Below are 27,500 nucleotides of genomic sequence, written 5' to 3' on the forward strand. Positions count from 1 at the left end.
CTGTTTCAAACAGGAAGTCATACAAATGATGATCATCCTTCTCAGTTTATTCAGTCCCAAGTAATTAATTCTTATTCTGCTTGAATCCAGGTGTGTTTTTTTAATTGTCATTGTTTGTTCTTTGTTTTTTGGGTTTTTTTGGTTTTGTTGTTGTTATTTTTAGCTCTGGGAATTCTTACTCAGTTCATTTTTATGATCTTACAGGCTTCTTATGATCAGAAACCTATACTTGTCAAAATCCTTTCTTTAAATCTCCTTAAGATGAAGTACTTTTGCAGGAATAATTCTACAAATCATCAGAGTAAAACAATAACTGTCTACAGATGACAATAAAAAATGTAAAAAAAATGTTGCTAAAGATCTAATGAGAGTTCATTATAATGATATTAATGTGGAAATTTGGTGCTTTCTGTAGCATACAACGTTTTAAAATAATAACTGGAGTTAGGCCTGATAACATTATGCTAGGACCTCTCAGAGTTTAGGATTCCATACGATTTCTAGGAAACTAATTACGTGTACAAATACAACCTAGGGAAGGCCTAGTATTATTTTACAGTGCTTCCATGTAATTTAATGTATCAAATATGCCTAATTTACTTTATCTCCTATTAAAGGACAGAGAATAAATCTTTTGAGGTATTCCAGGATCCTCTGGAAAAAAAAAAAATCTCAAACTTAGATCTCAAAAACACTTTATTTAGAATTTGATTTGGGGGAAGTTTGTAAAATATATCAAAAGGTTTTAAAACACTTGGTCAGATAGGATTACAGATCATTGTAAAACAATACTTCATTATCCATTTACATATCATGAGGGTTACAGATTTCACAGGCAAATACAAAAAGTTAAATCCTTCTGTGGCTTGTCAAATTGTGAAAACAACAAAAAAATAAACAAAATTTAGCTTTCTTAATGGAGTTAGTTTTTTTAAGTAATGAAAGAACTGATAAATACACAGGAACATAGGAAATTATTTTCACAAGACATAAAATCTATTTTCTAGGCATGTTACTTAAAAGGTCAAGAAAAACTCTTTATAGTCTCTTATTATGAGCAAACCAGTAGTCCAAGAAAATGTTGTACTTTTTAACATAGAGAAAACCAAATTTAATTTTGCACCAGCCTACTTTTGGTATTAAAGTTCATTTAAATTAATTGAGTTCATTCTAATCTTAGCTTGGCTACACATTTAAATTCTTTTTCAAAGATTCCTTTCCCATAAGCCTTTCACAAATTTCTTTCTTACATTAAGATTTTGTCCTGTGTTTTTCTTCTTTCTCATTTTGAAATAATTAGCCTCTCTTTAAGACAAAATTACTTTCATTTCCCTCCACAGAAATGCATTTCCATCCCTCACACCTTCTTTTACTGAAAACACACATCCTGCTTCACTTGCATTTACAGATGTTTCCTTGGTAGATTTAATTTCTAATAGCTTTAATTATATATTAGAATATAAGATTTTATTTATTTATTTGAGAGGGAGAGAATGAGAGAGAGAGGGAGCATAAGAGGCGGAAGGTCAGAGACAGAAGCAGACTCCCTACCCAGCAGGGAACCGGATGCTGATGCCGGACTTAATCCCAGGACTCTGGTATCATGACCTGAGTCGAAGGCAGTTGCTTAACCAACTGAGCCATGCAGGTGCCCAATTCTTTATTAGAATTTAAAAATTATTTAAAAACTCAATTTTTAGTGAAAATAAACAACCATGAATTGTCTTTTATATTAGCATTCTGTGGCTTAGCAAATTTTAAAATGCTGTTTATATTTTCTAAAAACATGTTTTCTCATAGTACATTTTCTTTTCAGTATGATGCAAAACATGTTTATTAATAAACCCAAATATCTTTCCTCTGTAAAAGAAAGTTTACGTCTAGTGAGTAATATTTTAGTATTTTTTATCTTACTTAGAAATGATCTAGGTATTTAATTTTATATATTTAATATTTAATGACTATTCATCATTTAAGTGAACTTACCAAACTTTAAGGTTTCAGGTTACCAAAATGATTTGGGGCAACTATTTAAAATTTCACCTAAAATATTTTGTTCTATTTACATCTATTTAATTTGCTTGTTCTTAATAATTACGTTTAGATTACCCACTAAACTTCATGAGACGTCAGAGTGAGCCATTATCCCAAGCTATTTTCCTTGCTGAAAAATTTTGTGAGATAACATGAACTTAATGACTAGTAAAGTCAGGTAAAATAGAAATTGTATGTCTGCATTATATTCAATAATGGTAACTTTGAAGATATGCTTATTTGAAATAAACCAAACTTAAACTACCTTTAATATGCAAAGATTATCCCAGATCACATGAATCTGAAAAGTAGTTGGGTTAATTTCTGTTATATTTCTGAGATTTTTAAGGAATACTTAATTCATGCAAGGGTTTATCTAAGTTACTTAAATAGAGCTCTTTTATAAGTTGATTTTAGCGGTATCATCCAAAAGTAGAAAATACCACACATGTAGAGCACACATATGTAGACACACATAAACATACGGAAACATATAAACAGAAACTTTGTAGTTTCTATTTTACTAGTTACAAAAGAAATAGGATCTACTTTTTTTCTAATAGAATTCTAGATAGAATAAGTGAAGTCTACTTGCTTAGATGTCTAAAGCTAAGTTTTTGGTTAGTTTGTTTTTTAAAGATTTTATTTATTTATTTGACAGAGAGAGAGAGGGAGAGAGCAAGAGCAGGAACACAAGCAGGGGGAGTGGGAGAGGGGAAGCAGGCTTCCTGCCGGGTAGGGAGCCCGATGTGGGGTTCGATACAAGGCTGAATCCAGGACCCTGGGATCATGACCTGAGCCAAAGACAGATGCTTAACCATCTGAGCCACCCAGGTGCTCCTGAAGTTAAGTTTTATTTTTTTAAAAAAATTTTAAAGATTTTATTTATTTGACAGAGAGAGAGAGAGATCACAAGTAGGCACAGAGGCAGGCACAGAGAGGCGGGAAAGCAGGGTCTCCGCTGAGCGGAGAGCCCGATGCAGGGCTCAATCCCAGGACCCTGAGATCATGACCTGAGCTAAAGGCAGAGGCTTAACCCACTGAACCACCCAGGTGCCCCTTCTGAAGCTAAGTTTTAAATGAGCTTTCCCCCTTTGATTTTTCTTCTGATAAGGATTACCTCTCTGAAGTTTGTACTTTAACATTTATGTCTCAAAAGCACAGGGAGAGACGGCAAGTTACAAGCCTTTTAATATAAATAGGGGAGACTTTGGGAAAGGTAAAAAGGAATAGGTGATGTTTGAATTTCCATTAGAGTTGCATTTCTAGTTTTGCAGAGATTTATAAGTTGAGAACAATTGCTCACAATCTCTCCAAGAACTGGGTTGCAATTAGAATGACCTTCTAGATTGATCCATCCATCCATCTTTTTATGAAGGCTTTAAAAGATTTGTTTCCCCCCACCTCCCAAATATAGTTTTATTTTATCCTGTGGGAGAAGCCTAAAATAAAGTTTCTTTTAGGCTGTGCAGTTAGCCAATTTGTAACCACAGAGCTACTTTGTGATTTTGGCTGGGACCTGCGGTCATGCTGGCCCATGGGGAGATGAGGAAGGGGTGGAGGCCCTCCAGCACTACACCATGGGAGACACAGCAGAATGGGAGGCCCTAAACACAGGACTCAAAGCTCCTCTCCATCCTGCTTTGCTGTTCCCAGGACTCTTTTCCACCTCCCACCAGCCAGGCACTTGTCCAGAGGAAGCCCTGGAATGTTGGAAGCAGCTAGGGAGGCAGGGGTCAGTCAATCTGATTTTCTTCCTTCAGCAAAACCCTATTCTTAGCTCCTGGCTTGCCCGTGAAAGCTATTCCAGGAATGAAGAAAATCTCCAGGGGCTCTTGTAGGCCAGGATTCCCCCCAGTCCTGAAGAGGCACTATTCTTGTGACCTGTCTGAAGCCCCCTGAAGCCCTGCTTGGAGGAGGAGGGAAGTAGGAGCCTGTGCCCTGGCCCCATGGAGCCTCAGAAGTTCTAGAGGAAGGCAAAAATAAAATTGGGTACTTGCTCCAGGGGCAGGGTACTGGGCTATGCGTGAGTGCAATTAACCCAGCTGTCTGACCTGGGAGGGGCCCTCAGGTGCTTAGGCCCATTTATCTGGAGAGGAGAGGGACTCTGAGCAGCAGAGGGGCATGGCAGAGGGAGCTGGGCTCAGAAGCAGTAGTGCAAGACTGAGGCTTGCCCTGTTTCAGTGCCTGGGGAGCTTGGCCTTAGCCCGCCTTCAGGGCACATGAGCACATGCTCCTGGAGGCTTAAAAAAAAGAAAAAGGTGACCTCAAAGAGGGTACAAGGGTTATTATCTCCCCAAGATCCAGAGTCACTCCCAAAGGTAGCAAAAGAAGAAACTGACCGGTCCCGGGCAGTCAGAAACCCAAGCCACATTCTGAGACAAGCAAGAAGGTGATAACTATCCCTGGGAAAGAAAGGACCTGTTAACCCATAGGTATGGGTTTGGAAGGACAGGGACAATGTGAAGTTTTATTTTTCTCTATTGACTGGGCATGATAGAGATTCATAAAGGCTTCCTTTTACCCAGCTTTTGTCAGTTTCTCTAGGCTCCCATCTGTAGCTCCAGTATTTCCCAGAATTGGGCGAGGTTTTTCATTATTTTTTATTTTAATTTTCCTTTGGCCATTTGAGACAATAATATAGTGGTTTACCAGAAAATCTCTTAGGGTCTCAACACTGAGAAGGGCATGTTCGGCAACCTTCCTTCAAAGGTAGATAATGGGGATGTCTGTAAGACCATTAACTTGGAGGACTTTTGTTAATAGTCATATAAAGACAATTCTGACAAAGCATAACCAGAATGAGGACTTGAATAAAGGAAGGTAGAGAGTGGTAGGAGTTACATCCATCTTACATTTCTTTGTTCTAGGTACCTCTTGTGTCTTTAATGTTTCATTAGCCTTTTATGGAAAATCTTTCAATGTAGCCATTTTGGAATTTTGAAACCTTTGAGTCTTTATGCATACCAATTAAAATAAGTATCCCATTCTGTTTAATTTTAGAATTTTTTTAAGTGCACTTAAATGATTTTATTTAACTGGAAAATTCCTAATTCTAGGTTGTTTTTAGGAAGATTTTGCCATTTCTGTAGATATTTATTGCTTCTAGGACCATAGATTTTATTTTATTTTTTTTAAAGATTATTTATTTATTTATTTGACAGGCAGAGATCACAAGTAGGCAGAGAGGCAGACAGAGAGAGAGGTGGAAGCAGGCTCCCTGCTGAGCAGAGACCCCGATGCGGGGCTCGATCCGAGGACCCTGAGATCATGACCTGAGCCGAAAGCAGTGGCTTAACCTACTGAGCCACCCAGGTGCCCCTAGGACCATAGATTTTAGATAAAGTAGGTGTGCCAGATGTCATGCTTAGCTCTTCAGAGGTTAAGGATACCATTAGCTAAGGCTTAGGGATTCTGAAAGCCAATTTAATTCCTAAAAGGGATATGTCCCTGGGTTGTGCAGTGCTTTATAGTATATTTTGGTGCATAGAAATTTTCTTGAGGTTGGTGAGGGACCCAGTATCAATCTGAAACCATTCTGTGATCAACTTATTGTATCATTGGATGTTCTTGAGTTCTTCTGCATTCCAAAAACCTTCAAATGCTCAACATGTGGGGTTCAAGATGGCAGCATAGAAGGATCCTTAACTCACCTTTTCCCATGAACACAACAAAGCTACAAAGTCTTAGCACACTCTCAACAACTGGCACCTATCAAGAATAAATCAGACTACTTAAAAAATCACAAAGGTCTGAGGAACAGCCAAAGCTGTGGCAGGGTTGAACAACTTGTTCATCATCTGCACAGGGCCACTTCTTCAAGACTGGGAAACATAGCTGTTTTGCTTAATACATAAAAACAAACACAGAGAGCATCAAGCAGAGAAATAGGTTCCAAAAGAACAAGACAAAACCTCAGAATAAGACCTTAATGAAAGGGAGATAAGTAATCTACCTGATAAAGAGTTCAGGATAATGGTCATAAGGATGCAGATTGAACTCAAAAGAAGAAAGGATCATCACAGAACTTTAACAAAGAGATGGGAAACAGAAGAAAGTACCAAACACAAGTCAGAGATCTGAAGAATACAATAACCGATCTGAAAAATACATAGATAGGTTCAATAGTAGGCTATACAATGTAGAAGAACAGATGAGTGACCTGGAAGACAGGGCAGTGTAAAATCACTTAAACAGAACAGCAAAAAGAAAAAAGAATTAAATATGAAGATAGCGTAAGGGATTTGTGGCTCAACATCAAGTGGAAAAATACCTGCATTGTAAAGATCCCAGAAAGAAGAAAGGGGCAGAAAAATTATTGGAAGAAATAATGGCAGAAAACATCTCTGATCTGTGGGAGGAGACACACATCCAGCTTCAGAAAGCCCAGAGACTTCCAAATACAATGAACCTAGCAGTTACTTTCCAAGACACATTATAATTTTATTGGTAAAAGTTAAAGAGAGAATGTTAAAAGCAGTAAGAGAAACCAATTGTTATGCAAAAGGGAACCCCCATATGACTCTAAGCTGATTTTTCAGCAGCAACTGCAAGCCAGAGAGAGTGGCACAATACATTCAAAGTGCTAAAAGGAAAAACTTTGAACCAAGAAGAGTCTTCTAGCAAGAACAGAAGGAAAGATCGTTTTTCCGAGGCGCAAAAACTAAAAAAGTTTATCACCACTAAACTGGTCTTACCAAAAATGTGAAAGGGATGTACTTAAGCTGATAAAAAGCTTGTTACTAACTGGTAACAAGAAATCCCATGAAAGTAAAAATCTCAATGGTAAATGCAGTTGTAGTAAAGGTATTGGGCCAACCACTTATAAAGCTAATATGAAGGTTAAAAGACAAACATAGTAAAATTAGCCATAACATAATAATTAGCTAAGAGATACACAAAATAAGAAGATATAAAATATGACCTTGAAGACAGAGCACATGGAGGGGAGTAAAAGGGTAGTTATTAGAACATGTTCAAACAATGCTATCAATTTGAAATAGACACACACACACACACCACATACATCAATGGATTGATCATCCAGACAAAATCAGTAAGGAAAAATGACCCTTTAATTATGTCTTAGATCAAATGGGCTTCATAGACTTGAAAGAACACTCCATTAAAAAACAGCGGAATACACCTTCTTCTGAAGTACACATCAAACTTTCTCCAGGATGGATCATATGTTTGGGCACAAAACGAGTCTTAATACATGCAACAACATGGAAATTGTATCAAGCATCTTTTCCAACTGCAGTGGTAAGAAACTAGAAGTGATTACAGGAAGAAAACTGGAAAAATTCACAAATATGTGAAATTAATCAAAATGCTACTGAACTATGAAGAAATCAAAGAAAAAATAACAAATACTTGGAGACATATGAAAATGGAAATACAATAGTCTGAAATCTGTAGGATGCTGCAAAAGCAGTTATAAGGGGGAAGTTTGTAGCTATACAAGGTTACCTCAAAAAAACAAGAAAAATATCAAATAAATAATCTATACTTGAAGGAACTAGGGAAAAGAATGAAGCCCAAGTGAGTAGAGGAAGGAAATAAGGAAAATTAGAGATGTTATCTGAATAATTAATTCAAGCCTCAAATGAAAAAAAAAATTTTTTTTCCCAAAAATAATCCAGATCATTGAGACTTCTGAGTTCTATTTGTCTGGGTAGACAGATTATCTTTTATTTATGTATTTATGTATTTATTATTTTTAATTTAGTTACTTGACAGAGAGAAAGAGAGCACAAGCTGGCAGAGTAGCAGGGTGAGGGAGAAGCAGGCTCCCTGGTGAGCAAGGAGCCTGATGCGGGCCTCGATTCCAGGACCCCGGGATCATGACCTGAGCCGAAGGTAGTTGCTCAACCAACTGAGCTACTTAGGCGCCCTGGCAGCTTATCTTTTAACTCATAACAATGGCAGTCCGTCCTCTTGGATAAACATAAATGAAATAGAGACTAAAAGGACAATAGAAAAGATTAATGAATAGATTCAAAGAACATCATTAAAATGCCCAAAGCAATCTAAAGATACTATATATAGAAAACCCTTAAAGACTCCACTAAAAAGCTACTAGAACTAATACACAAATTCAGTAAAGTTGCAGGATACAAAATCAATATACAGGAATTTGTTGGGATTTCTGTACACTAATAATGAGCTATCAGAGAGAAAAATTAAGAAAACAACATTTATAATTGCATCAAAAGAATAAAATACCTAAGGCATAAGTTTAACCAAGGGGTTAAAAGACCTGTATGCTAAAAACTGTAAGACACTGATGAAAGAAACTGAAGAAGACACAAACAAGTACATGAAAAGATATTCCACGCTCATGGATTCAAAACAATCTCTATCAAAATCCCAATGACATTTTTCATAGAATAGATCTAAAATTTCTATGGAATCCCATAAGATACCCCCAAAACACAAAGCAAGTAATCTTGAGAAAGAGGAACAAAGCTGGATTTCAACCTATACTACAAAGTTATCCTAATAGAAACAGTATGGTGTTGGCATAGCAACACGCAGTCAGATGGAGCAGAATGGAGAGCTCGTGTAGTAAACCCGTACACTTAATTTATGACAGAAGAGCCAAGAGTATACAGTGGGGAAAGGAAAGCCTCTTCAACAAATGGTGTTGGGAAAACTGGAGAGCCACATGCGAAAGAATGAAGACCACTCTCTTTTATCGTACACAGGGCATGACTGGAATATAAGACCTAAAACCATAAAATTCCTAGAAGAAAACATAGGCAGTAGTTTCCTACCATATCATCTGCAAATAGTGATAGTTTCCATAGCTTGGCTCTTGTAAATAAAACTGCAATGAATACAAGGGTGCATGTATCTTTTCAAATTAGTGTTTTCCTGTTCTTTGGATAAATACCCAGAAATGGATTAAGTGGATGATAGAGTAGTTCTGTTTAAATTTTTAAAGATCTTTCTGTGCTGTTTTCCACAGTAGCTGCACAATTTACGTTCCCACAAACAGGGCATGAGGTGCCCGTTCATGCATATCCTCTCCAACACTTGTTATTTCTTTTCTTGTTAATAGCCATTCTGACAGGTGGAAGGTGATATCTCCCTGTGGTTTTTACTTCTATTTCTCTGATAATTAATGATGCCAAACATCTTTCACCTGCCTGTTGTCCATCTGTATGTCTTTGGAGAAATGTCTATTTAGATCCTCTGCCTACTTTAAAATCAGGTTATTTAGGCTTTTATGGCCATAGTTCCATTAGTTCTTCATATATTTTGGATATTAACTCCTTACAGGATATATGTGACCTTTGTCTTAGTGATTTTTTTTTTTTTTAATCTGATTTGAAAGCCAAAGGAAACAGAAGCAAACAAACAACTTGGGTTATGGCAAACTACAAAGCTTCGGCACACAAAGGAAACCATCAACAAAATGAAAAGGAAATGTACCAAATGGGAGAAGATAGTTGCAAAGCTAAATTGAGTAGGACTTAAAATATGGGTCTCAATTCTTTTACTTTCTGATCATTATGCACCATTTTCCCTGCTGGGAATATCCCCCCGGCTCTCACCCTGCCCTTGTGATTCTTCGGGTAACTCTTACCTTGGCGGTAGAGTCGGTAAGACTCCACAGACTACCTGGGAGCTGCTAATTGTTCACACAAGTGTGTTCTGGTTTTCCAGCGCAGATCCCACAGCTTATACTCTCATACTCTCGCTCATTTTCCAGTGAAATATGCATTCGTTGACCAAATGAATAAATACATGAAGGTTGTCTGGGAAGTGCACCCTTAGCAGTTTAAAGCCATTCTGAAATGTGGCCCAGGCTATCTCCGAGTAATGTTAATAAAGCAAGAGTAAAATGCTGGCCTCTGATGTGGGTCATAATTGAGGTTCTGAAATGGAGCACATTGTCACAGAGAGGATAAGACTTGTCCTCCACAAAGAACAAAGCTAATGTGTTGGAAAGGCATGTACTTAAGATTCATTAGCATGTACCTGTGGCTCTTGCTTCCTCGGAGCTCATGTTTCATCTCAAACAGCCTTCCAGAAACCCAGATTACTGCATTTTCTCATTTTCCTTTTAATCCCACGGTCTTTTGGGGTCTTGTGAAAAAGCCTGATGAGCTCACCTCATTGTGATGACCCCGTCTCTCTTGCTGCCACCCCGGGAAGGGAGGGCTATGTCTGCTCTTGCTACATCCCTTGACTCCTCCCACAGCTGTCACTTTAATCTTTCTACCTACAAGGTAAAAGGGAAAATTAGAGATGTTATCTGAATAATTAATTCAAGCCTCAAATGGAAAAAAAAAAAGATTTTTTCCCTAAAATAATCCAGATCATTGAGACTTCTGAGTTCTATTTGTCTGGGTAGGCAGCTTATCTTTTAAGTCCTAGAAATGGCAGTCCGTGCTCTTGGATATATTACTGTATCATGGAGACCCACGACTTGTAGGCATCGGCTTACGAGTAAAAAATGCCTTAGCCAGATGAAAATCTAGTTTGCTTTCTGGTGATTGCTACAGAGAATCAAATTCAATTGTATTCTCATTGAATGTAATGAAAACCTATAGCATTGAGCAAAGATTCCCTGTGGCTGGAAATTGTTGGGAGAAGCACTGGGAGTTCAAATTCCATGGTGTCCGCTGTATCTTGCATGTCATAGACAAGCTATGGTGATGGTCCCAGACATCCAAATGAGAGACAGATTAGGAGAAAGCCATTCTTTTCCTTTAGTCCAGAAAACTGAAAACTGTGTCTGCTGGTAGCTTTTGTCTGTGATTAATAGGTTCCAAGAAGCCTCAACTGATTACCACTTCTCCCTAGTTCTGACAAATCCAAAAGATTCATTGGTATAACAGGTGTTGGAATGGGACCATCTATGAAAGGTATTCAAGGATCTCTCTATGTGTTATGTTTGAAAAAGTAATGGCTAAATGTTTTCTTTTCTCTTAAAGTTCTCTTAAAAACAAGCAAGGCTTTGGACTGGGGTGATCCGTACACGGGAGAAGTCAAGTAGGGAACCCAGATGTCTGAATGACCACAGCCTGACTGTGAGCTCCTTCAGCCATAATCTTCATGGTGGCTTCCCCAATGCCAATAGAACTAAATAACATGTCCTGGGTTTTTTTGTTTTGTTTTCAAAATAGAATTCTTCCTTATGTCATTTCAATAAGTGATTGATAATACAGTAGTATGTCACTTAGTAGGTCACTTGATTTGCTGTTTTGACCATGGGGATATCTTGAGGCTGTGGGAACTTCCAAGAGATTTTCACAGATTTAGACACTCAGTTCATTTAGTTGTGGTTCACTTAAAAAGCAATGCTTTGTCCTGCTCTTGTATTAATTATTTTTTTCTCCTATAAAAGAGAAAAAGTTTGATGGGGATGCTGGTGGGTTGATTTTTCTCCCTGTCATTCCAATCTCCCAATCATTTTATTGTAAATCACTGGGGATAGGCCTAATTCTTTTTTAATAGCACCAGTTCTTAATCGTTTCCTTCTTTTCCCAACAGATATCTCCCAATTTAAGTCTACCCTATGGCCCTCATATAATAGCCTGGGTGCTGTGATGGCACAAACCTGCTGTGGCCGAGAGAATGAGTGACAGCTAGCATGGACATGAGTACCTGGACTGGAAATACCACAGGCGTGGGCCCAGTGATGGGAGGGAGGGGAGGGGCCTTGGGAAGGAATGTATTACCTGTGACCCCATCTGGGATATGAACTGGCCATGTCACTTCTCAAGGGAGGTAGAGAAACTCGAATAACACAGGAGGCGGAGACCAGATGCTGTTTATTTTCCTCTTTGTCCCTGCCATAAGTTATCTTCCAAAAAATGGTCTCAAGTATTAACACGGAACTTATCTCCGTTTGATAACCAGAGCACTGTGTAGCTAGTTCAGTTCACCTGTGTGCTGATAATGGGCCATCTGGCTCGTGTCCCTCAAGACTGGCCTTTCTCGTAGAACTGTGGTCCTGGGTGGTGCCTTTCTCTGTCCTGCTGGGTGATCTGAAAGAACAGTGCTGACCACCCCCCAACTTCCTGAGGGGAGAGCTGGGTCTGTCTAGCTACCTGACCTACCACCGCTTCCTCTAGTGCCTTGGCAGAAACTTCTGCCATGTTGTTCCTGGAGGAAGGTGTTCAACATCACAGTATTCATGAGAGCACAGTGTGGGCAAGCCCACCACTACGTCTTTCCCTGTCTTCAAAAAAGCTCAGAGTCCCCAAAAGAAACAACTCTCCCCTTGAAACATGGCCTTGGTCTTGATCTTGGTCTTGATTAAGCTCCAACCTCGCCAGTCCCCCCATGTTTTGGGGGGGGGACTGGTCTTCCAGTCCCCTGGATATGTGTGGGCATTGTTTGTAACACTCATCATGACTTTGCCTATTGTCCTTCTGCCTAAATATACTTTCTCCATTTCTCCCTAAGTCCTATTTCCTTCCCTATCTGACAAAATGAGTAATTATCTTCCTGTCTTGTGAATAACTCTACCCTCGTTTGATTTCACCCTACATTGAAATGATTACTTTATGTATCTTCTCGTCACTAGATAGTATCCAGCTCATAGCATATACCTCACCTCTGGTGTGGTGTCAGTCATGTTCTCCTTGCTCACGTGTGTTTAACTGATATGTTAGCTAGCTCTGCTATGCCACTGGTGACATTACTTTGCTATATAACAGTGAAGTATAGCTTTTGTACTGTATTCGGGCAAAATAAGATTATAAATACAGTATGTTCCAGAAGGTCAGTCTAGTTCAGTTTGTATCGATGGAAGTGTTGTCTAAGCTTTGGCAGTGGATGCCAAAGTCCTGAAATTTACTTCTCTTTGATTAGTTCTGAGGAGGAAAGTATCCTGGGGCAGTGTCCCCAACAATAAAATTAGACACAAGTACTACTCGCCTTAGAATGCATGGCGTGGTACATGGCACTGCCCTCCTTCTGGGTGAATGCCATGGCCACGAGATCTCAGTAGAAACAGACCACATGTGGTGCTGTCGGTGACCTCTATTACTGTGTCTTTCGATTGTTCCTTCTTTTACATACCCCCCTCCAGGAAGCAGGCCATTTCTTGTTCTTTTACCTTTCATCCTCCCACAACAAGACTTAGTGCCTGGCTCCCAGGTGGCACTAAGGGATCATCTGATGCAGGCTCTCCCTACAGGCACACTTGGTTTTCAGGATTGCTGTAGTTTGCACTTCCTCAGACACAGTGGGCTCCTTGCACCTTGCCCCTCTGTCACTGCTACAAGGTGATGTTTCTAAGGCGAACAGATTATATCCTTTTCCAGATCAGAAATCTTCTGTGGCCCTCCCATCCTTTAAGGCAGGGAGGTCCTGTGTGGAGGTCCTGTGTCTTGGTGTGTCAAGGGAGACCCTCTCTAGCACTTCTCGCTGTCCCTCCTAACACTCTGGCAGGCAGCTGGGAGGACCTCTTCCAGATATACAGCCCCACCATGCTTGTCACAACATGCTTGTCGTACCATGCTTGTCACGCCATGCTTGTTCATAAAGCTCTGTCTTTATACTGAGACTTCCTTCTGCAGAGATTGGCTTTCCCTCTAACCCTGATCAGTTAGTTGGGTGTGACCTCCCTACTACTCCTTCCAAATACAGTGTCACTGTTCTCGCATCTGGGAGGGCATTTCCAGAATCCCTTTTTCTCCTATGAGGACCTTGCCTGCCACTCCTGTCATGGGCCTTGGCGTTGTGTCAGAGTTGCCTGCTTAAATGTTTGCCTCCTGTGCAAACTCTCTGAGAATAGGAGCACTGTTTAATTCATCTCTCTATGCGTACTTGATGCTTGGCACAGTGTCTAGTACATACTAATGACTCAATAAACATTTGTTCGTTGAATGGGCTAAAGGAAGGAAGAAAACAAAAACAAACAAAAAAGAACAGTTTACTTAAAAATCTCACCAACTCTGCTGAGCCCAACCTCCCAGGGGGTGGGAGAATTTACGAGGGCATCTATAAAGGAACCCTGAACTTCCACAACGAATCATAAGGTATTTGAACGCTAACTTCACAGTGTATGCAGACGTAGCACCTCATTTGCAGTCCGGCTGAATTGTCCTTAGAAGCGTATTCATTGCCTGGCCAGGTTGCCTCTTAGCAAATCTGAACAGGACTGGGAATAGAGGAGGAAATCACACCGTGACTTACATTCTCTGCAAAACTGATGCTCCCTCCTGAGTGAGGCAGCACAGTCCAAGCCATCGGGCTGGGGTTCCAGTCGTGGCTCTGCTGCTCATTTCAGACCACTGCCCTTCTGGAGCAGCAGGAGAGGCTGGACATGACCTCCCACCACTGACTCTGGGAGTCCCAGTGACTCGGCTTTATAGGGCGGGGTTGAGGACTTGACTGTCATGAGGCAGGTGGCCATGTGCTGGCTGGGAAAGAGACGCAGTCACCCCGCTTGGCACAGCAGCCGTGGGGAGCTCCAGGAGTGCGGCTGCGGTGGTCAGGGGCATTGCTCACGCCTGACCCATTCTGCAGCCTCGTTGCTCCCCTGCTATCCCGCAGGGGGCTCCTCAGTGGTCAACAGGGTCCCTGGGGCTTAGGCGCCGCGACCAGCCAGGGATCACTGTGGTTCTGGGAAGTAAGAGCATATCCTTTACTTCGGCTTGTGTCAACACAGAAAGAAGGGACCTTCCCAGCTTGCATCAAGGTGGGACGATCCTGAGGAAGAAAAGGGCATGTCTGAGACTGAAAAGGGAAAGACATCTGTGCATTCCTATTCATTCTCTATCCTGGTCTCTGTCAGTGTGTCCATCTGTCTGCCTGTCTCTCTCTCTCTCACACACACATACACACACACAGAGGAATACCACTTTCAGTGAACTTTCTTTTTAAGTAATCAGAAGGAGATGTTGCTGGGGATCAGAAATTTCCCTTAAATAACATAGGAAGGCCCCTGCTGCCTCCAGTCTTCCTCTCTCCCCTCACCCACGTCCCTCCCCTGCCCTGCTCCATTAGTCTGGTCATAGTAACTACCCAGGCTTCCACAGCTTCATTCTTGAACATGTCTAAGCATAACCCTCCCAACCCTCAGAGTTGTACCCAGAAATTCCGTATTTGACCAAAGTGATAAGAGTTGCATATCCCACAAAGCATAGCCAGGCCTCCTGCTCACCTCTCTTGGGCACAAGGAGCAAGAATGGCATCGGAGAAGCAGGGAGCCAAGACTTCTCTCTGCCGCCATCACAGGGGCCCCAGAGAGAAGTGGGGATGGGAGTTGTTCCTCTCAAACCTATTGTTGGATTTTTCTCATTAGTGGTGAGGCTTTCTGTGTTCCTAAAATAATTCATTTAACTGTCATTTTAACAGGTCCCTTGTCTGTTAAATCATGACTTCCTATGTGGATAATCCCTGACTTGGTTTGATTTGCTTATTAAAATTTCCTCTGTCTAATCTTCCCTTCCTGTCGGCAATGTGTGGGATTCTATTTCTTCTTCAAAGAAAAGGAACCCACACAATTCAGTTTATATAATTTTGTGATATTCTTCTGCACAATGGCCAGCACAAAACAGCTTTTTCAACACATGGCTTCAAGGCTAAAAACACAGTTTTGAGACAGTTTCAGAGACAGGTGTGAGGAGCTGAAGAGTTGGCTAGAGATGGTAACACTGCAGCCGCCTCACACTTTTCTCTGCAGAAGGGCTTGGCCATCTGGCGGGTCTTGGCCACCTCTGTCCCATGACCTCACTCCGACACTGCTGTTCCCAAGCCGATGTGCAAACCTACAGGCAGGAATCGGATCTCAGGAAGTGAGACACAGAGTGGGATCTCCTCTCATTCCCTCCTCTCGCTTCTGATCAGTGTCATTCAGGAACTGGTAATGGAGGATTCTGGACAACAAGCCTTGTGCTTTGGGCAAGACAGGCATTGGGAAGGGTTCCTTCCCATTTCTTTCCCAGAAGGGTCATGAGCACCAGAGCTCATGACATGGCTCTGGGACCAGAGGCAGGTGCGCCCCAATCCAACAAAACATCTACTGAGGGGCACCTGGGTGGCTCAGTGGGTTAAGCCTCTGCCTTCAGCCCAGGTCATGATCCCAGGGTCCTGGGATCGAGCTCCATGTCGGGCTCTCTATTCAGCAGGGAGCCTGCTTCCCTTCCTCTCTCTCTACCTGCCTCTCTGCCTACTTGTGATCTCTGTCTGTCAAATAAATAAATAAATAATAAAATCGTAAAATAAATAAATAAATACATACATAAAAAACATCTACTGCATTCTCACCATGGAAACACAGGCCCACGGGGGCCGGGCAAGGCCCGTGCTATCTTGGCACCTGCTTCTTAGTAGAGCAGCACTGCTAAGAAATAAGAAAGTTGCAGATAGAAGAGGTGCCCAAACTCCCGTTTATCTGCTTCAAAGTCAGAGAGAGAGAGATGTGAGGTTGAGAACAGGCACTCAATTGGGAGTAGGAGGTTGGGGGCAGTAAGGGTAGAAAAAGCCAGGGGGGCTTTTGAATGTGGTCAGAAAAACATAGCCATGCACAGCCCCAGATAGACTATATTATATTCTAACCTCAACTTTGGTCAAAAACCTGTGCAAGAATCTGTCACCATTGGTAATTTTTACAAAATGTGTTTTAAAGAACGTTCACCGCATCATGGTTTGTTCTCTGGAGAAAGTCTAAATGAAGCATTTTATTAAGAATGTGGAAGGAGAAAAAATTCAAATATTCTGATCATGAGAGCTATGCGTTCCTTTTTTTTTTTTTTTTTTTTAATTGTATTTATTTATCTGAGGGAGAAACAGAGTTCCTGCTGAGCAGGGAGCCCGATGCCAGGCTCAGGCTTGGAGATCATGACCTGAGGGAAAGACAGACACTTACCTGTCTGAACCGCCCACGCACCCTAGAACTATGCTTTACTTATGTCTTCTTGGCTGTCAAGAGGATCAGATACTCCATCTGAATCAATTTCTTCAAGTCTGTCTGCCCATGTTACAATTTGGGGAGAGTGCTTAAGAGCAATGAAAGTGCCCCCTCACAGTCACACAGAACAGGCTCAAATCCCCATTTCCTGCTGCCAGAGGACCTTATGAATGTTTATTAACCACCCTTCTGAGCTGGGTTTTTTACCAACAGGGGAGTAGTGATGTTTGATCAGTTTTTAATGTGATGATGCCCTAAGTCCCCTGCATAGAGTGAAGGTTTATAATTATTAGCTATTTTCATACTGCTACTTCCTGCTTTCTGTCTAGTCTTTATCTCCCCAGTTCCTTGTACATTTCTTTTGTTGTAAATTTTCTCAGATCCATCATAGAAAGAGAAGAGTTACATATAATTTTGTTTTAAGTTCCATTACCGCCCTGATGGCATAACCCAAGCTGAGTGTAAGATAAAAAAAAGCTTCAGGCATCTACTTGCTCAAAATAAAATCTGTTCCTGAACTCAAAAACTATTTTGCTCTTTGCCCAGCTACCTAATGCCCATTTCTTTAACCTCATCTTGTACACTTTAGTGAGGTTTCCTTCAGGGCTTCTGTTTTTCACTCACTGTTTTGATTTCACAGTGTAGAGGCAATTTTTTTTAAGAATCATTTTCTCTGTTATAGATGTCCACTTTCTTTTCATTTCTGAGCTGGCATTCACAGCTTTATATATTTCAAAACAGAAAAGCTATTAATGACTTTGTCAGTTAGAAACTGACACAGCAGAATCTTTGTTTTCCTGTGTTCTGGAAAAAAAAATCCACAACATACCCCTTTCTTAGAAGTGGCAGTTTTTTCTTTTAGGATTCCATCTCCTTACGTGTTTTGGTCTTGCTATGTACTATAATGCTTTAGAATAACTTAAAATATTAAACATGTGAGACCTGTTCCAAGATTTTTTTTTAAATCCAGGAACATGTCACTTGACTAAAAATATTCTTAACAATTTGAGTTACTTAAGTTGGAAAGCAAAATTAGTAAACAAAACATCGTTGTTGAATCCTCAGCAGCAAACAGGAGACAAGCCAGCAAATGGAATCTTACTCCCTATGAAGTAGGTCACAATGTGATCAGATTGTCTTTAGTGACTCACTCATTGGAGTCGTTCCTGAAAACTAGCCCATAAAATAGCCATAATTAGATTACAACCAATAATTGGAAAATTACGGTGTTGCTGAAACTGTTACTAGTATTTTTTGGGTTTCTTATCCATGTCAATTACCCATCCCCAAGGAAAGGGAAAATAAAAGACACTCAAATTACTTAGTGGAATGGAGAAAAAGCTGGAAACAATCTAGTGATACTTGTTGCTGTCCTTCTCATAGATAACAGGAAAGCCACTCTTGCTCTTTGTAGGGAAGAGGGAGAAGGCAGGTCTCTGTGCCACGAGATTGGCTTTAGAGATCAGGAAGAATTGCGAGCTTGTAAACAGTGAAATCCCTTTCTGGGAAGAGAGTGGTCTTTTATCTAGGGCTATTTGTAAACAGGACAGATCCTCTCTCTCCCTCTCTCTTCACAGTTCAGATGTGAACAAAGAATGATTAAATTGTTTCTTCCAGCTGGATGAGTCTGTAGTGTGAGCTTGGAACACGTGAACGGCCAGGGAAAATGGAGCCACAAAGGAACACATGTTGGGAATCAACTATCCACCGGCCGTGCATTGAGAGGCAGCTGTCGTGGGTCTTTAGCAAGAACACCTGTTTAGGGACGTGATGGCATATAGTTTTATGTGAGCCTTTGAACGTAACTTTTTGTCTCTTCTTTCTCTGCACTGTCTACTAACTTACATCTTTCAATATTTTATCTATTTGTAATAGCACACTTAAACCCTTCTGCAAAAAGAAGGGACATTGAATAAAATAAATCATATCAACTGACGTTTCAAGGGCCTTTTTTGTGCCAGGAGTCATGCCAGTTCCAGAGGCAATAAAGAGCATGGAACGCTGGCTTGAAGTCTTCACTGCTTAGGGATGTGAGCGAACTGGTCAGCTAGCAATAATTCAGTAGGACTCTCTTCAGGGGAAGGGGATTCCTGTGGGATCGCAGAGCCGAGGCCCACATTTTAGGGAATCGAAAGAGGGTACAAGGGGAGGTTATATCAGAGTTGGTGCTGGGGCAGAATCTTAAAGCAGAAATACAATTCCTGCGAGTACAGAAGGAAAGGGTGTGGACAAAGACAGGGGTGGGGAGGGCGAGGGAAGGCGGTGTTCAAGGAGCAGCTTTGAAACTCCCCTTCTTATTCTGGGCAAATGCCATTCCTCCAATCCACTCAATTACTGACAAATGTCTTCCTTGGCTAATGTTTCCTCCTATGCCTTTGTTCCCACCGCCTGGACAGTGAGCACTGGTATAATTTGAGTTTCAGGGGAGTTGCCTAGTTTCCAGGGAAGTCTAATAAAAATACCACAGCAGAAATGTCTTCAACAAAAGAAAAGCAATCCATAATCTTTTGTGATTTTTACATTGATACTACATTGATAAAATTCCCTCAGCCTCAACATTAATACAAAAACATCCTATTCAAGTACCTTACAGATAAAGGGAGCATTCCCCTCCAAAAAATTGGTATATAAGGTACATTTATAAATACACTAGACCGTTTAAGCTTGGCATTTCAGTTTTGTAACTGTGGGGCTGTGACTTGGGAAAAAATCTGGGGTTTGGTTGCAGGAGAAATTAAGTGTGAGGTCTCTGGGGATGATGTGAGGGGATCCTCGGCTAGTGAGTGGGCCTGGCCGATTTCCCAGAACATATGTTTTGGTGAGGCTTTCATAGTAAAGCAATACCAGTAGTGTTTTAATAGACTTTTATTTATTAAGTGCCTGTTATGCCAAGAGCTTGGTTTGCGTTCTCTCAGTAAGTTCTGACAACAACCCATTTAAAATAAGGAAACTGAGGACCAGGAGGATCAAGTAAAATGTCTGGGGATATGCATGTTGGAATTCGGTAGGTGCTGCACCAGCTTTGGTTTAACCTGTAATCATCAACTTGACTACTTACTTGCAAGTTGTTTTTATTCTTCGTAATAATACTATAAGATGTTATTTGTCCACATAAGGTATATATGAGCTGCAGAAATGTCATGCTCTAGCCACAGCCTTTCTTTTTTGGAGGTCTCTGGGCAAAGCCCACTGGAGCATGGGCAGGCTAGCAATGTCCTCTCTGAACTGCCCAGAAGAGCCAGGGGGCCTGCTGAGTGCGTGGATGGCCCATGCTCCTGGGCTTTGCCTGTCTTCCTGAGAGGAGGACTGGTTTCCAGGTGACACTGGTCTGTCCATTTTCATACTGTTGCAATGACAAGCATTCTTAAAAAGAAAAAACAACCCCCCCCCCCCAAAAAAAAAGACCATATGGTGTCAGTAGTGTGATGAGAGGCTTTCTGAAGTCTGGGCTTTTCTGCCTATAGTAATGCCATGGTTACCGCCAGGGGGGCCTGAGGAATTCCTAACGAGAGACTCAAAGAAGCAACGGATAGGCCTGCCACATGGCCATTAAGGCCTGAGATGGAGAATGCCAGCAGTGTGCTTCATTAGGTTCATGGACTTTTTACAAGGGCCCTGGTCTTGAGGATGGGAAAGGTACAGGCCTAAGTGACTGCTGAACAGACTTATGTAATCTCAAGAGCAGAGGGGATGGCCGCTGAGGCCTGGGCCTCGTGACCTGTAAACAGAAACTTGGTTTGATGGATGTGTGCAATAAGTAATTCTCCTGGGATCAAAACTGCATGACTCAACCCGTTTTTAGGCCTTAATCTTCTCTTCTGCTGTCTTTTGGGAGGGGTTTTTTTTTTGGTTTTTTGTTTGTTTGTTTGTTTGTTTTGTTTTGTTTTGTTTAAGAGCAAGTGAGCAAGAGCAGGGAGTGGGAGAGGGAGAGGGAGAGACAGAACCTGAAGCAGGCTCCATATTGGGTGTGGAGCCTGACTCAGGGCTTGATCTCACCACCCTGAGGTCATGACCTGAGCTGAAATCAAGAGTCTGATGCTTGACTGACCGAGCCACCCAGGCACCCCCTTAATCTTCTCTTCTTGAAAATGGAAGTGTTCCTGGGGCACCTGAGAGGCTCAGTGGGTTAAAGTCTCTGCCTGCAGCTCAGGTCATGATCCCAGGCTCCTGGGTTCCAGCCCCGCATCAGGCTCTCTGCTCAGCAGGGAATGTGCTTCCTCCTCTCACTCTGCCTGCCTCTCTGCCTACTTGTGATCTCTGTCTGTCAAATAAATAAATTAAATCTTAAAAAAAAAAAAATGAAAGTGTTCCTATTTGTAGACCAGCATGTGATTTTATAGCCAGGTTTTATGGCCAAAATGATACATTTAAATCCCTATTTTAATATACTTTGATGAAGTCAGAGTCACCCTTCCTTGTTTCGAAAAAGGGTCTCTTGTGTAAGTTCGCTATGTTTCTCCCCCATGTTTTAAGACTTTAAAAAAAATTTTTTTATTTATTTGAGAGAGAGAGAACAGAAACAGGGAGAGAGAGCATAAGCAGGGAGGAGAGGGAGAATCAGGCTCCCACTGAATGGGGAGCCCAATGTGGGGCTCCATCCCAAGACCCTGGGATCATGACCTGAGCCAAAGGCAGTCACTTAACCAACTGAGCCACCCAGGCGCCCCTCCCCCATGTTCTAAAAGCTATCTGTATCCAGAACAATCCAGCTATTATCACTGTGTATCCACTCAGCTCATATGAAGTGCTCAGTGTTATATACAGTACAAAGCTTGCCTTTTCCTCATCCGATCCAATGGTTTCTACAGTACCATTGGCTCCAAGGGAGTCCTAGTCCTCTGAGATTGGATTTTGTTGAAAATTATGGTGTTGGGAGATCCCTAGGTATCAGAGGTCCTTGATAGAAATCCCAGATGACTGGGGACATTCTGTAGGGCAGAGAGTTGTAATGGGAAGAGCTGTAATGCAGGGACCACCTCTGATTCTGGGCTGTGTGTAGGGTCTCGAATCCTGGTGGGATCACTAAAATGTTCAGTGATAATAACTGTGATCTCCCCTAAAGAAGGATAAAGCTTGTTCTCAGTGAATTGGTGCTGGATTTCTCAAGAGGTGGCTGTTTGTCTGGGGCGGTCACCCCACCTGAGCCATCTGGACCTTCTGAGACCCCCGGGCTAGAGGGAGTGAGGAGAGACAGACCCCAGCCAAGTGTGGCAATGCCCAGTCCCTTGGTGAGCTTGCATCCTTGTTCCTGCCTCCGCTGTGTGAAGCCCGAGCCAGAGTTCCGACCTTCCTCGGAGGGTTACTCAACTCACAGTTCATCTCTCTGTGAAGACGGGACTAGGTCTCACACCCCCGCTCATTGTCTCTTTGCCCCCACAGAATCTGTACCAGAACAGGTTCTTAGGCCTGGCTGCCATGGCATCTCCATCCAGAACCTCCCAGAATCGACGCCGGTGCAAGGAGCCACTCCGTCATAGCTACAACCCCGGCCAGTTCCACAGCATGGCCATCAGGAACGGCCCCCATGGCACCGTCACCATCCCCCGCTCCACCAGTGACACTGACCTGGTCACCTCGGACAGCCGCTCCACGCTCATGGTCAGCAGCTCCTACTACTCCATAGGGCACTCACAGGACCTGGTGATCCACTGGGACATCAAGGAGGAAGTGGATGCTGGAGACTGGATTGGCATGTATCTCATCGGTGAGTCAGATGCACTTAGCAGGACCAGACCGCAGTGTGCTGCAGACAGAAGGGTCTGGACACCGTGGTTTGGCTGTTCAGCAAGTGTGTGGTTCACAGTGCCCTTTTACATATGCTTTCATATGTCACAGACTCACACAGCTTGCAGTCACCTGTGTCACATACACACCAGATTCTAACACACTGCAGACCAGGTACTGAGGTGTCTCTTGCTACCTCCGTTCAGTGGAAGAAAATCCTAAGATAGGAGGGCCAGGTATGCTTGGACACAAACATCATTACTATTGGCAAGTGTAGAAGCTCTTCTACTTATGAATAAATTAGTATTACAAGCCTCTTGTCAAGTCCATATGTTCCTAAGACCAAAGCAATACCATACACACGAGCGATGTGCGCCCATCTCCGTGGAGGGAATTTCACCGTTTCCAGCATAGTGGGGCACCTCTTCTCACCTGCTCTTTCCATGTTCTTACTGCTTTGTATTCAAAAGATGTCACTGGATTTGATGTACAGTGAGAGCAGGCACACAGCAGGCTAAGGAGCAGAGTGGTAGCTGAGAGGAGAATGCACAAGTCAGCGGATCTCACAAATTCGAACTCACCTGAAACATGCATTTAATCTGTTGTTCCTGATAGAATCGGATGTGCTGGAAATCGGTGCATTTACGAAGCGAAGTTGTGGTTACTGGGCAGGGGGGAGGGTGATCTCTAGAGTCAGCTGTCAAACTCAGGGGAGGCCAGGCCTTCTGCTGTCAGTTTGTGTGTGGAGCAGTTTACACATTTCAGGGGTGCCCGAGTGACTCAGGCGTTAAGTGTCAGCCTTCGACTCAGGGTATGATCCCCGCATCCTGGGATCCAGCCCCGCATCAGGCTTTCTGCTCGGCGAGGAGTCTGCATCTCTCGCTTCCACTCCCCTTGATTGTGTTCCTTCTCTCGCTGTGTCTCTGTCAAGTAGATAAATAAAATCTTAAAAAAAAACCCAAACTACACATTCGGACACAAAATGCCCAATTTAATATCATGAAGTATCACAGAAACCAGTGGATTTTATGAGAATTTTACGACCTGTTTATCTGATAAAAATAAAGGGGATCTTATCTAACTGACTAGCTATCAGGGAAATATTTTTAGCTCTCTTAAAGGTTTTGAAATCTGCTTGGCTGGCCTATTTACAATAGACTCTTTGTTATAAAGATGGAGAAATGTAATTTTTGAAATTTGTACGCAAGCCGTGGTTACTAGATCAATTGGATTCAGGTAAAATTTAATTTGCTTCAGAATAGTTCTTGAGTAAAATTGTTTGGATACCATCAGACTACAACAGAGCTTGTAAAATAAGAGCCCCCAAGCATATTTTTTAGTCCATATTATTTTAAATTTGATTAGTTACCAACATTGTAAAGTGTAGAGATTTCACAGTGAAATCCAGATTTCTAGCTGCTTTCACAAAAGCCCTCAATTTGGCAGCCCGAGCCCATAATTCTACTTGGCTTTAGTGCACCAAAGTTAAGCATTAGCTGCTTTGGGTAGCCTATCTGTACCCTTCAGTCTTTCCACACTCTCCCTCCCATCCGTCCCTACCTTCAGTCATTCATTATGGATGTTACTTGTTCAGCACATTAGGCAGTTAGATTTTTGACCACAGATCTGGTTCTGAAGCAACTCTTTAAAGCTGTACCTTCGTGCAGTGCCATTCATTCCCAGGCCAGGGAACTGTTGGAGGAGGAGCATGTGATGGGGGGAAGGTATGACACCCAAGGACATTCATCCAAAGTGAAGGAGTGGCTGGATCTGGAGCTCAGCCCTAGATCCGGGCTGGGGGTGGAGGTTTCAGGTCATGGGCCCCCCAAGAGTTGATGGAAGTCACCGTGGATTGTGTAGAAAGGAGCACCAGAAAGTCTCTGTCAGAGACAGGGGCAGCAGACACACCCACAAAGGAGGTAGAGGAGGGATGGAGACTTAGGATCAAACTAGGAGACCACATCACAGAAGTCAAGAGAAGGTGGTGGAGGAAGGAAGGGGTGTTCAGCGGCTCCGAAGGTCGTGAAACTGCAAATGAATCAGATCCGGTGTTAACGTGACATTTTGACTAAGACAAAAGTAAACACAGCTCATCATCTTAGAATCTTAACTTGACAGTTTGTTCTCCTCATAGTAGCTGCATATATATAACTGTGAAGTTATTTAATGCAGAACGCCAACACTTTCGGCAACATAGCATTTCAGAAATAATTTTCAAATCCAAAATTATCTGGGAGTCTTAAGAGTTCATAATTTGTAGGTCCTTAGTAACGTATCTGTCACATTCGCAGTGCCTTGCCAAAGATCAGATCACTGACATAGACCTAATATTTTAGAGGTGATGATTTAATTTAATCTGTCATTTCGCCACAGAAGTGAAGCCAATGCAGTGGCTCCCAAGGCCACAGAGCTGCCTGGCCTGGTGTCAGACCCCATGCTGCCCATAGGAACATCTCAGCACATCCTGGTGCAGTATCAAGTGGGGGCCATTCCATATCCAAGGAAAACCGAAATGCCCTTGGGAAGCCGGGTTTGGGATGCTTTCAGCTCTGACCTTCAAGCTCCCCAGGCAAACATGACTGGGGAGAGAGTGAGACCCTTGAATGTGGAGGGGGATGTGTGGCCTTCCCACTGATCCCAGTGCTGTCCTTAGCCAGGAACGCAGTGGAGTCGGGGGCAGTAACAGGAGCAACCCTGTTATTATTATCATCATCGGTGAAATCCCATTTAGCTGCCCTCCTTTAGGGAGTGGTTCATGAGCTCAATACAGTGTAATGAAGGATTCTCTCTCCTAGTGACACAGAATGGGGAAAGATCACATGGTTTCCGTGACAGTGCGACCTTGTTTAGAATCCTGTCCTGCAGCTGGCCAGAATGTATGGCCCCAGCCAGGTATCGTCATCAGAGCTCCAGGTTTCCTATCCAAAATAGAGGAGAAAACAGGACTTTCTTCTAGAAATACTGAAATGAACTGATGAGACATTTAATGCACATTTAATGCCTGTTGATCGAGACTTCATGCCTTGATCTACCTTGTCAGGGAGCTCTAGTCTCTGGATGTGGGATAGCAACTTACCTTAATTCCCAAACTTTGTCCTGAGGCTGTATCCTCATTTTGCCCAGTTCCATAGGAGCTGAGGAAACAATGGTAGCAGTTTTCCAAGAACCTTGCAGAGCAAGGACACGATTCTGATACACAAAAGTTTCAGTTCACAGGGCGCCTTACAAACCAAGGACTTTTCTCTCTCTCTCCTGTGTATTTAATATGTAGAAAGTTTAATTAGGTATATTCTGATTTTTTGTCTCTTCTTATTTTTGAATGCAGTGTGTCAAAAATTGCTAGTAAAAAATGTATAAATTTTAATCTTAATTTATTTATCTCTACCTTCACTTCTGCAGATTCTATGCTTTGTATATGTTGCTGTGAATTACCTGCTACGTAAATGTTTCATATCTTTCTTCTACTTCCATTTCTTAGTTTATTATTACAGATCTGTCTGTGTTCCTTGTGCTACTCTTTGCCTTGGATTCTTTTTTTAAAAACTATTTAAGATTAGTCTCTCAGTTTCCTTCTGCTTCATATTTGCTTAATCTTTTACTTTATTTTCAGACTTCATCTTTTCTTTAAATGTAGCATGTGTGTATGCTTTTATATTCTGATCTAGGAGTCTCTGGATTTTAACTGGCCAGAATAGCACTTTTCCGTTATTGTATTTACTGTTACATTAAAATTTATTTTTATCATTTCTTCATATTCTTTATCTACTGTGTTTTCTTTTTGTTTTTTTTCTTCTTTCCATTAGATTGATCTATCAATCTAAAAATTACATTTTTCTTATTGTCCTTATCATGAGTGCTTTTAATCAGAGATCAGACGTTCTCAATGAAGGGTGTTTCTGCCCCCATTCGATTATCAGAAGGCACGAGTTCCTCTGAGAAGTGGAAGCCAGGCTGCATTTTCTTTGTTGGGCTTAGATGTAGTGGATCAGTTGTCCTTTCTATCTGATTCTGTGCTTACTTGTCCATGCTGCTCTCAACAGCAATAGTCTTTTCTATTACAGATTAGGGCATAGAAAGCATAGCTCCTATGCTTTCATTTGGAAGACAAAGCAAGAGAAGTACATTTCATTTTTCCCAGGTGTGCTGTTTCGGTAAACTTCACTAGAACTTTCTAATACAAATTTTTAACAACCTGTAAAGATCTTTTCTCTATTATAGACTGGAACAAGGAGTAGGAGTCTACACGCCGGAATATATAAATATCATTCAGCAAATATAATCTCCTTTTGAAAAACTTAATACATCTCTATGTGTTCTGTACAAAATGAGTAATGACAAAACTTTTTTTTTTTTTTTTTTTTTTATTTGTCAGAGAGAGAGCGAGCAAGAGCGAGCATAGGCAGACAGAGTGGAAGGCAGAGTCAGAGGGAGAAGCAGGCTCCCCGCAGAGTAAGGAGCCGGATGTGGGACTCGATCCCAGGACGCTGGGATCATGACCTGAGCCGAAGGCAGCTGCTTAACCAACTGAGCCACCCAGGCGTCCCAAGTAATGACAAAACTTTAAACAGCACTGGCCTAAATAAGCTAATGTTTCAGGTTATTATTATGGTTTTACATGTGCATCATAGAGCTTTGCCATAGAGAGCCCTATTGTTAGCCCAGACTATAAACAGAAGTATCTCCTTACTGGTGATGTCTGACAGTGATCTAAGACCACTCCCTGTATTATTCATTCAGTCTTCACAACAGACTTTTGGGGCAGGTATTGATAATATACCCAGGCTGTAGCGAGGAAGGAAAGACACAGAGGGATTAAATAAGATGCGTAAAATCACATACCTACTAAGGTAGCCTAGCCTTC

At 41.9% G+C, this 27,500-nt stretch overlaps 1 protein-coding gene across 4 annotated transcripts in view; it reads left to right on the forward strand.

Moving 5' to 3' along the window:
* The window catches only part of HECW1 (HECT, C2 and WW domain containing E3 ubiquitin protein ligase 1), a 467,220-nt gene that overhangs the window by 191,008 nt on the left and 248,712 nt on the right, over window positions 1–27,500 (forward strand). For all 4 annotated transcript variants that reach the window (XM_059170590.1, XM_059170593.1, XM_059170591.1 and 1 more), the window contains one exon: window positions 22,295–22,619. In XM_059170590.1, the coding sequence (XP_059026573.1) occupies window positions 22,295–22,619 (325 nt within the window). The remainder of the gene's footprint in view (window positions 1–22,294; window positions 22,620–27,500) is intronic.

The sequence above is a fragment of the Mustela lutreola genome, chromosome 4 (genome assembly GCF_030435805.1).
Source record: "Mustela lutreola isolate mMusLut2 chromosome 4, mMusLut2.pri, whole genome shotgun sequence".
Taxonomy (NCBI): domain Eukaryota; kingdom Metazoa; phylum Chordata; class Mammalia; order Carnivora; family Mustelidae; genus Mustela; species Mustela lutreola.